This window comes from Dermochelys coriacea, chromosome 8 (assembly GCF_009764565.3).
Source record: "Dermochelys coriacea isolate rDerCor1 chromosome 8, rDerCor1.pri.v4, whole genome shotgun sequence".
NCBI classification, from domain to species: domain Eukaryota; kingdom Metazoa; phylum Chordata; order Testudines; family Dermochelyidae; genus Dermochelys; species Dermochelys coriacea.
Window position 1 is genome coordinate 12,828,242 of NC_050075.1, and position 11,169 is coordinate 12,839,410.

Below are 11,169 nucleotides of genomic sequence, written 5' to 3' on the forward strand. Positions count from 1 at the left end.
CGATCTTTATCTTGTAAAGATAGGGACAACAAAGAGGTATGTGCAACTTTGATGTAAAGTGGTGTTAACCTTGGATGAAAAGTTCTTAGCAGGATCTTCTTTGTAGCACTTGTGCTATTTTTGCATAAAACTGCTTACACATTCTATTACAGCTGAAATTATTCGTAAGGACATTTAGTGGCAAATTTGTGCACCTTAACACATTTTTGTTCTTACAATGTTAACTTTAAACTCTAGTCAGGAAAAGAGATGTTTAACATAATGGTGAAGATTAGCAAGGCTTGATGGAGGTATGCTCTCTTTTAATGAAGAAATCCAGTTAGTAGAGAGACACCATAGGGAGTGTTTGAACTAATAACATTCTCAATACTCAAATTAGCAATTGTGACAACTTCCTTGAGTTTGATCCTATGTTTTTTGTGCACGATTATGCATAATCAGTTACTTTTGGAAGAGACAAGTGAGCCACATCTGAATGACATTTTTTTTGTCGTCATATTAAACATTTCATATTAAAGAACTGAGTTAAATAATATGAAAACAATATTTGGCAACTAGCATTTTTGAAACATTGAATGAAATCTGTGCTCTGAGTTAAAAATAACTTAAGCCAGAATTCTGTCCTAAAGTTCCCATAGCAGTAAGTAGCCACCACCAGCCTTGTGTGACTTCAGTCTTGGACACAGCATGCGTAGAAGACACCAGCTGACCCAGGTTTCTCTTATGTCAGTTTGAATGTCTTGAAACTGGATTAGTTTCGTGATGTGTATGTGTTATATTCTAAGGACAAAAGAATTCTGTCCCTCAGGTGAGCTTTATGTATTCTGGGATACCTATCGCCTTTTTTTTTTTTCTTTCCAGGTTTAGATGAGGTCTGGTGAGTTAGATCTTTCTTTTTAATATTTAAAGTTTAATCCTCTCTGGCATTGCTTTGTTTAAAACTCTGTTTTATAGGTGATCAGCTGGATGGTGACTAACCTGAAATGTCATCTCAATGTTCCTGGATATTATCCAGTGTAGCAGCTATGGTAACACTGTGGAAACTTGGATATACAGAAGCATGTTTCATATCAATGTTTCTGAATATAAACAGTACATTAAATGAAGGTGGTTGACTTGAGAATTTCTCTAGTTCCCTAAACTTTAAATCTAATGCTCTTTAAATGGACACACATTCGTTCTACCTACCATGCTTTCAGAAGACGACTTTGTGCTTGACAAAATAAAGTAAACTGGCGCATGGGTCTAAATTGTCAGTTTTTCTGTTTAGGACTTCAAACTGACCCTAAAGTGTTGGTGAGCTATTAGAGTTGAAACAGACTGTTCACGGACAACTTAAAGTATAAACTAATATCATTATATTTATATTTTAAGTAATCCGTGAACAGAGTTGAAACAGAGCTGGTGTACAGATAGGCTTACAAGAGTATGTCACTGCTAATTAGACTATTTATTGTTTCAGAACTGTAAAGCAAGATACAGATTGGTCATTGTAGCTCTACATTTCTGATTAGTTGTAATGATGCATCTAGAAAAGTGACTTTTCATATTAAATAAGTATATTGGAGCTACAGAAGTTAAACTGAAATATCAGGGAGGTCTTTGTAGAGAAGTAGCTTGTTAAATGTGCTCCTGTTTATATTGCACATATCCCCTTGGCTTGGGAAGTAAAAAAAAAAAATTTGGCATATATCCTGTGCCCAAAATGGGGACAAACTATGATAGCTGGCAGCAAGATCATCTGATTTAATGCAAGGAATTGAATGCTTTAAAATGATTTTCTATGCTATATTTTACTACTTATGAACTGATGTCGTCTTGTATGAAGTCTTTATGTAGGGCATACAAATGGCAGCCCTAATACCTATGATACTGACATGACGTTCTGTTCCTCCTAGTTTCCATACAGTAATGCTGCTTTTCTAAAAAAATATATATATTTTTTGGATGGAGAAGTAATCCGTTCCTTTTTCACTGTGGGGTATTGCTTGACATCCTTTCCCCTAAGAGATCAGAGTAATAATGCATTTCTCTTTAAGTAGTCTCCACTGTGGAAAGAGTTGGGTTTTCCCCCACAACCAGGAAGGAAAAATAGAATTCTGGGTCTCTTTTTAAAAAAAAAAAAAAAATAGGTCTGTAGCCAAGAATCTTTATCCTGTGCAATACATTAGATCTAAATTATAAAGCAGAGACCTAGAACTACCTTCATCTGTCTTTATTGCCCCTGAGTAATTGAATGTGGAGGTTTTGGAGGGGGGAACTGAAAATTGTCTAACATATTTAGACACTGCAGAAAATTTAAAAGAATACTGTGTCAAGAGTAGGATATTGATTTCTATGATCAGAAAAGTTTGGAGGTGGCTTTAGTTTTTGGTATTGGCAAAGGAATGCATTTCTTTTTGGGGGGAGATAGAGGGGGACAAAAAGGTTAGAGATTACTTTAAAGTTAGAGAGGGTTATGAATTTATCTGCTTAGCCCAGCAACCATTAACACCAAGTACCTGCCCCAGTGTCTCCCACAGCATCCAACAATGAATGATTAAGCTTGAAGTTTCTGCTAAATGATGAGCAATAAAGTAACTGACTCTAAAATATTCATATTGTAATTGTATCAGCACTAACCCATTGAGATAAATAGTTTGCCTTTCTCTGAGCTGTTCTAGGCTGTCCGTGGACATGGCTCTGCACCACATAAAGGTCTCCATTGGCACACTTACTTGCGTGATGTCAGCCTTAATATTTCACAGTAGTCAACTGAAAACTTCTCCTTTGATCATTGTAGTGGTATACGTAGTGATTGAGTGGGATGAAGCCAATGATGTTGCATGACAAGGAATCACTTTTCAGAATCTTCTTTTGAGGTCCTGACTTAAATTGGAAATTCAGCCAGAAATAGATCTTTGATTCCAGTTTCCCCTAGTTGTAAGTAATATTGGGATTGATTAAATCAATCCCTTATCACAAATTTGGTGTTTCCATAAACTACTTTTAAAAACTAAAGTTTTACATTTTGCAGAACAGAGTATATTTCTAGTTAGAAATCTTTCTAAATGCAAAAAAAATGGTTCTTGAATCTGCAGGCAGTCTGAAACAGTGGTGTATTACCCATTTATGTTGATATATCTCTGAAACCTGATAACATCAGAAATGTTAATGAGATCTTTTTCATGGCTCATGATCTCAGTAGAAAAAGCTGGTGTGTTTTACCCAGTATCTGGATTTGTTTAGAAAGACGTCTGACAGGAAAATGGTTGCAAATTGTAAAGGTTGAACCAATTGACTTTTTTCAAATATTTGATTTTGTCTTCAACATAGGAGTATAGGAGGGTGTGGAAGTAGATTAATTCTAAATGCATTGGAAGATCTGTGGGATGAATAAAATCTTGGGTATAGCAGGACCATTTTGACTTTAAATATTAGAGTGAATAGTTTTGTGTTCAGTGAATTTATTCTACATTCCTTGATATCCTTAAATATTTTTCCAAATTAGACACAATTTACAGATTTTCAGTGGCCGTAGTGTGGTAGCCTTGTTATGAGAAATAGTGTTAATATGATACGCTTTTAACTTGACCCACATTTTATTTCTTTAGAAAGCCACCAACCTTCTCACTCCTAGGGTAGTACTAAAATAAACCTACTTTTTTTTTAAAAAATTGCCAAAGCATTCCAAGAAGGTAAAAGTACATAATAAACAGGAATCTATTAATTCACTAGTGCAGGGGTTCTCAAACTTCATTGTACCGTGACCCACTTCTGACAACAAAAATTACTATATGACCCCAGGAGGAGGGACAAAGCCTGAGCCCTACTGCCCCTGGCGAGGGGTCCAAAGCAGAAGCCCAAGGGCTTCCACCCCAGGGAGGTGGCCTGTAACTTGAGCCCTGCCACCCAGGCCTGAAGTGCAGGCTTCAGCTTTCGGCCTGGGCTCCAGCAAGTCTAAGTCATCCTGGCAACCCCATTAAAATGGGGTTGCGACCCAGAGCTTGAGAACGGCTACACTAGTGACATTGTCTCCTCGGGGGCAGAATACATGAGCTACTTACCAGTGCTAATCAATACTGAACAATTTGAAAGCAACAAGGGAAGAATATCATCTCAGAATTTTGGAATTATACTGCATGTTAGGCAGAATCCAGACTCCCTGATACTAGACCAGTAATAGCAGTGATAATGCTGCTATACTTGTAAAAGTTGCTATGGTATAGTAGGACCAATTAGTTTTGAGGCATAAACTGCTGCAACAGGCTTAATGTCTGTTTTCAGCATCCTTTTCCCTCTTCCCCCCCCCCAACAACAACACAGTATTAAGCAGAATGACATACTTTGAGTTCAGTTATTTTAAAACTACTTTAAAAATAGTAAAGCAAGAATATGCACTTAACAAAATATTTGGGGTAAGACAGATCAGCCTTGAAAAGGCTGTGCCAAAGTACTTGAAGGGAGCATACGGTAAATGATCTGGGAATGGTAGAGCAGAGCTTTAACATCATGGCTGTTTGTAGACAATTTCTTAACTATTCTATTCCAGGCTAAAGAAATTTTGACAAAAGAATCCAATGTACAAGAAGTGCGATGTCCAGTCACAGTCTGTGGAGATGTCCACGGGCAATTTCACGACCTCATGGAACTCTTCAGAATTGGAGGCAAATCACCGGACACAAATTACTTGTTTATGGGGGACTATGTTGACAGAGGATATTACTCAGTTGAAACAGTCACACTGCTTGTAGCTCTTAAGGTAACATTTTCCTCAAGTTTATTCTGTATTTATGACTGTATTTAACTTAAACTGTTTTATAATATATACTTCTTGTGCTTTCTACATCTAACACTCCTGTTAGATGTTACCTCTGTTTTATAGATGCAGAAAATGACACTGACTAAATGACTTCCTTAAAACCACAGTTTGTCACCAGCAGAGCTGGAACTCCTGAATCCCAGTTCTTTGCTCAGACTAGACTATTCTGCCTCAGCAAAAGTTGTGATTTCTAAGAATATTTTCTTGAAAACCAGTGCTGTATTTATTAACTAGAACAACTTGCAATTCATGTTTGAAAGGATTGGTTTTATAAATGGCAGTTTTCTCAAGTTTATGGGTCTTGCACTGCTGGGCAAAGGCTGGGGGATGAATTAAGAGGGTTGGAGAGACTATATCCACAAGTAGAGGAGAAAACTTGAGGTGTTTCAGGCCTGACAAAAGGGAGAGCCTAAAGATACTTTAAAGTTTAATAAAAAGAAAAGGAGTACTTGCGGCACCTTAGAGACTAACAAATTTATTTGAGCATAAGCTTAAGATGAGCTATTACCAGCAGGGGAGCACGGGGGGGGGGAGAGAAAAACCTTTTGTAGTGATAATCAAGGTGGGCCATTTCCAGCAGTTGACAAGAACGTCTGAGGAACGGGGGGGTGGGGGGGAATAGTTTTACTTTGTGTAATGACCCATCCACTCCCAGTCTCTATTCAAGCCTAAAATAATTGTATCCAGTTTGCAAATTAATTCTAATTCAGCAGTCTCTCGTTGGAGTCTGTTTCTGAAGTTTTTTTTGTTGAAGAATTGCCACTTTTAGGTCTGTAATCGAGTGACCAGAGAGATTGAAGTGTTCTCCGACTGTTTTTTGAATGTTATAATTCTTGACGTCTGATTTTGTGTCCATTTATTCTTTTACGTAGAGGCTGCCCAGTTTGACCAATGTACGTGGCAGAGGGGCATTGCTGGCACAGGATGGCATATATCACATTGGTAGATGTGCAGGTGAACGAGCCTCTGATAGTGTGGCTGATGTGATTAGGCCCTATGATGGTGTCCCCTGAATAGATGGTGTCCCCAGGCTTTGTTGCAAGCATAGGTTCCTGGGTTAGTGGTTCTGTTGTGTGGTGTGTGATTGCTTCTGGTTGCAGGGCAGTCTGTAAGCAAGGACTAGCCTGTCTCCCAAGATCTGTCAGTCACCCCCACCCCCACCCCACCCCACCCCCTGCTCTCCTGCTGGTAATAGCTCATCTTAAGTGATCACTCTCCTTACAGTGTATGGTAACACCCATTGTTTCATGTTCTCTATGTATATAAATCTCCCCACTGTATTTTGCACTGAATGCATCCGATGAAGTGAGCTGTAGCTCACGAAAGCTTATGCTCAAATAAATCTTTTGTCTCTAAGGTGCCACAAGTACTCCTTTTCTTTTTGTGAATACAGACTAACACGACTGCTACTCTGAAACTTTTAAAGTTTAATGAGTCAGGGTTAAACTAATTGGTTATAAATCTTCTGTAAATTAGTGTACTAAACTGAAAGCTACTAGGAAAAAGCAGCTGAGAGCAGATAAAAGCTTATGTGAAATCCATGAATAGTAGTGGCCACAGACCTTATCTCAGCTCAGAGTTTTGGCCCATAGTGGGTCTTTGGCAGCTCAAGGTCTTTTATTAATACATCTTCTGCTTAAATGTTTTTACTCTTAGCTTTCTGCAGATTACATCTTAAGAAATAGATCTGGTCTACATAACTCTTCTGTTGGGCGCTTCATGAAAAATATAGCCTAGCCCTGTTCTCCCTTGGTTCTGACTTTTCCTTCTGGGAAAACTGACTTTTTTTTTTTAAGGGATGGGGTGATACTTGATAGTCATAATAAACGCTTTGTTGTAGGTCCGTTACCGTGAACGCATCACAATTCTTCGGGGGAACCATGAAAGCAGGCAGATAACACAAGTATATGGTTTCTACGATGAATGTTTAAGGAAATATGGAAATGCAAACGTTTGGAAGTACTTCACAGACCTTTTTGACTATCTTCCTCTAACTGCCTTGGTGGATGGTCAGGTATGTTGAAGTTAGTCACTTTTTTTTTAAAAAAAAAGCTGAGGGTTTTTTTGGTTTTAAGAGTTGCTTTTAAGAGGTATAGAATCAAGATTAAATCTCATCTCTCTTCTTACTGCTTATTTCTCTGTTGCAATTTTGCTGCCTATTATATTTTACTAGCATATGTATTAATATAAAATACTCGCAAATCAATTGGATGATTCTAACAGATGTACAACTCTTCCAGATTTTTTGCCTACATGGTGGCCTCTCGCCATCCATAGATACACTGGATCACATCAGAGCACTTGATCGCCTGCAAGAAGTGCCCCACGAGGTATTGATAGATCTATTATCAAAATGTGCTATTTGGACACAAGTCTTTCCATTTCAGCATACTTTCTTTATATCCTTGTGTGCTTATATAAACATAGTTCAAGAATGAAGTTCATGGCAAACGCATGTGTATTCATAGTGTGGTGATGTCCGTGTCCCTGCAGACTGTCTGAAGGAAGGTAGCGGTATGCATATATTATTCTTGCCCATGTTTTAGAGAATAAATTGGAGGAGGAGATCATACTACCATACTGTCATAACAAGCCCTTTTAATCTGAGGTCTCCAGTCTCTTCTTAGAGCAATTCCATTCCTCACGAAGATTCTTCACTTACTGTAATCGGTTGCCAGGGTTTCCCAAGTTTCAACTGTGCTGTTAGTATATTTAAGTGAACGCTTTAGTCTGATAGATAGATAGATAGATATCCCCCATAGGTCATATGGCTGAAAATTCATGACTTCAAAAATGTGTTACAGGGTCCGATGTGTGATTTGCTATGGTCGGATCCAGATGATCGTGGTGGCTGGGGCATTTCTCCTCGTGGTGCTGGTTATACATTTGGGCAAGATATTTCAGAAACTTTTAATCATGCCAATGGCCTTACGTTGGTTTCAAGAGCACATCAGCTGGTAATGGAGGTAAGTATTGTGCAGTGTTTTAAATACCCACAATTTGAGCAGTTGATACTTAGATGCCATTATCCTAGTGCTTCTGTTTCAGAATGAGCTTCTATGGCAATACACCATCCTCCTCCGATAGGAGAAAGTAAAGACACCCAGAAGCTTCATCCTGAAATTGGAAGAGCATCAAACTTCTGTAAAAAGAAAAGGAGTACTTGTGGCACCTTAGAGACTAACAAATTTATTAGAGCATAAGCTTTCATGAGCTACAGCTCACTTCATCGGATGCATTTGGTGGAAAGCTTATGCTCTAATAAATTTTAGTCTCTAAGGTGCCACAAGTACTCCTTTTCTTTTTGCGAGTACAGACTAACACGGCTGCTTCTCTGAAACCTATCAAACTTCTGTGTAATAGTTAACGTATCTAGAGTCCAATGCATTGCAACTACCAATCTTCTGCCTTGCTTTTGAGAATTAATTGCAGTTTTACAAAATTAAGATTTTTTTTTGCAGTTGACATGAGTAAATGTCACACAATAAAATCAATTACCTATTTGTCTGTTGCTGAATCTGTATTGATTAACTTCTCCTTCTGATTCCTCACTGCTTAGTTTTTAATATCCTTAGATGTTCTGCCTAGAAGGGTTCGATGAGCCATAATCTGTGAACCACTGATACTGTCTGGTTCTTACAGCTACATACAGAGAGGAGAAAAAAAATGGATGTTTGAAGGACACCTTAATAAAGACTTATTTGATTTTTGTATTTTTTTTCCCTCTTTAGGGGTACAACTGGTGCCATGATCGGAATGTAGTAACAATTTTCAGTGCTCCAAACTATTGTTACCGTTGTGGCAACCAGGCTGCAATCATGGAACTTGATGATACTCTAAAATACTCCTTGTAAGTATTTAAAGATCAGATTCTCATTAAGCAATGTAGTTAAGAAAACAGTTATAAAAATAGATCACTTTATATTGCTGTGGGGGAGAGGAGTATGGTAACTGTTGAGACTATTCCCTTTTTAGATTTATTTGGCATTTGATATTAGTGAATGGTGGCTGTCCAGACATCAAGTAGAGTTAATTCTCAACTGCAATTCTGAAACTCTTTAAAGATAAAATTAAACTTCAGTAGCTTTACAGAGCTGTGCAAATAGAAACCACTTGTATGAATGTTAAATATTAAGACTAGATAATTTGAATGTGGAAGAAGGGATTGTTAAACATAGATTCCAGAAATTACATTTTAGACATGACTGAATTAAACACTTCATATTGCAGCAGCTAACTATATATATTAATATAACGTGACTTGATATTTATTTACTATTTTTTAAACTATTTTTTGTTTGGTTGGTTTTTGGAATATTAACCATTTTTCTTATAAAGCTGTCATTGAAGCTCAGCTCAATCTCTTCTCTGATGGTTCTAAATTCAGAAAATATATTTCTTCCAATGTTTGCCCCACGTCAGAGGTTATTAGAATTCTTCATACGTTTGATTTCATAGGGTAGGGTTATAAATTGAAAGCATTTAGTTATAACAGTGGTTTTCAACCCGGGGTCTGTAGACTAATATATCAAGGGTCTGCAAAAGATGACTCTGACAGTAAAGCTTCATATCCAAGAAAAGGCATTCCGGTTTTCTGCTCAATCAAAAGTATGTGAATATCCCTCACTTACACGTCAAAATCCAGAAGTGGTGATGATACCAGAGAAGCCCACAGTTTAGCGCCCTTCCTCATGTTGCATCAAATGCCGTGCTGAGCATACGCAACATTTATATTTCAATTCTGTTCAGTCAGTCTAAGACTTCCATGGTAGGGATCCGTGAACCATAGGTTGAATTTCCAACCTCTGTTCAAAATTTATTAGGGGTCCCCAAAATGAGAAAATGTTGAAAAGCATTGAATGCTTGGAATATGAAAAAAGAGTGAGAATCTGGAAATGTGGCATACTGCAGCAATGGTATTGGTACCTTGTAGACTTCCTAAATGCACCCTAGTGTGTGGGTACTGTAGAGAATGCATTTTAGTGACAGCCTTGGATTTTTTTCACCAGTCCTCGGTTCATATTGACTGTAGGAAAAAACCCATTTAAGCTATGGGCTCCAACTCTGGGTTTAATATTGAAGAAAAAGGTACTTAAATATAATGTAAAAACACTTCAGAAGACCTTCATAGCTTGAATAAGCAATTCTTTAAGAAACACACCACCAGTCCCAGAATTCTTATGGGGAAGACAGCTAATCTGGGGCACAAATATGGTAATTATGAATTCAAGTCAACAAAATCTGTAGCAATTTGAATAAAAACGTGTTTTCTTTCAGCTTGCAATTTGATCCAGCACCACGCAGAGGTGAACCACACGTTACTCGTCGCACCCCAGACTACTTCCTGTAAAGATTTTACACTTGTACAGTATTGCCATGAACCATATGTTGACCTAAAGGAAATGGGAAGAGCAACAGTAACTTCAAAGTGTCAGAAAATATTTAACATTCAAACTCGTTTTCACATGGACCAAAAGATGTGCCATAATAAAATACAAAGCCTCTTGTCAACAACCGTGACCACTTTAGAATGAACCAGTTCATTGCATGCTGAAGCAACATTGTCGGTCAAGAAACCCGTTTCTGGCATAGCACTATTTGTAGTTACTTTTGCTTTCTCTGAGAGACTGCAAATATTAAGATGTAGACATTAACACCTCGTGAATACATTTAACTTTCCATTTAGCTATAGCTTTATTCAGCATGACTGTAGATAAGGATAGCAGCAAACAATCATTGAAACTTAATGAACATTTTTAAGATAAGTACCAAGCCCGCCTCTTATTTGTGTTCTGAATCTGTTCTGATTTGTTTTTTCAGGGAATACTGTTTAATTTAATTGTATTGATTTATTGTGTCTCATTTTTTTCCCTCCCCATTCTGCCTCCTTCATTGTCCCTTGTAATTGTCCAAGCATAGTGAGTTATTTTGAACAGAACTGTTTTTTTTCCTGTAAAATGATGATCCTGCAGGAGAGCACTGCAGTGTTTTTTCATAATAAACTTGTGAACTAAGTATCTCGGGTCAACTCTGCTGGTTTTCGTAAAAGGTTGATTAGCATGATGCGTTTTAAGTAGCATTGGGGTAGAAGCATGTTCTGCAGTGCTCTTTAATCCATAAATAGAAGGGGGTTATTGAGCCATACTTGAGTTCAATATGTCAGTTTTGGGGGTTTTTTTTGCTTTGCAGTTTAATAGGAATTTTTACAAGTAGCTTGTACTCTGAATTGCTTTTGCTCTCATTCCTTTCCCATGTTTGTAAACACTGGTCTATGGAGTGAACTTGCTACCGGCTCTTAACTGACATCATTCCCTGCTGTCTCACCAGTCTTTCCGTATTACATAAATGGCATGCTGGATTTTCTGTTT

At 37.7% G+C, this 11,169-nt stretch overlaps 1 protein-coding gene across 1 annotated transcript in view; it reads left to right on the forward strand.

The window, feature by feature from the left end:
• The window catches only part of PPP2CA (protein phosphatase 2 catalytic subunit alpha), a 28,604-nt gene extending 17,788 nt beyond the window's left edge, over positions 1-10,816 (forward strand). Inside the window, exons 2-7 of the mRNA XM_038412108.2 lie at positions 4,532-4,741; positions 6,642-6,815; positions 7,042-7,131; positions 7,606-7,767; positions 8,533-8,651; positions 10,079-10,816. Coding sequence (XP_038268036.1) covers positions 4,532-4,741; positions 6,642-6,815; positions 7,042-7,131; positions 7,606-7,767; positions 8,533-8,651; positions 10,079-10,151 — 828 coding nt within the window. The 3' untranslated portion in view covers positions 10,152-10,816. The remainder of the gene's footprint in view (positions 1-4,531; positions 4,742-6,641; positions 6,816-7,041; positions 7,132-7,605; positions 7,768-8,532; positions 8,652-10,078) is intronic.
• The last annotated feature ends 353 nt before the right edge of the window (positions 10,817-11,169 follow it).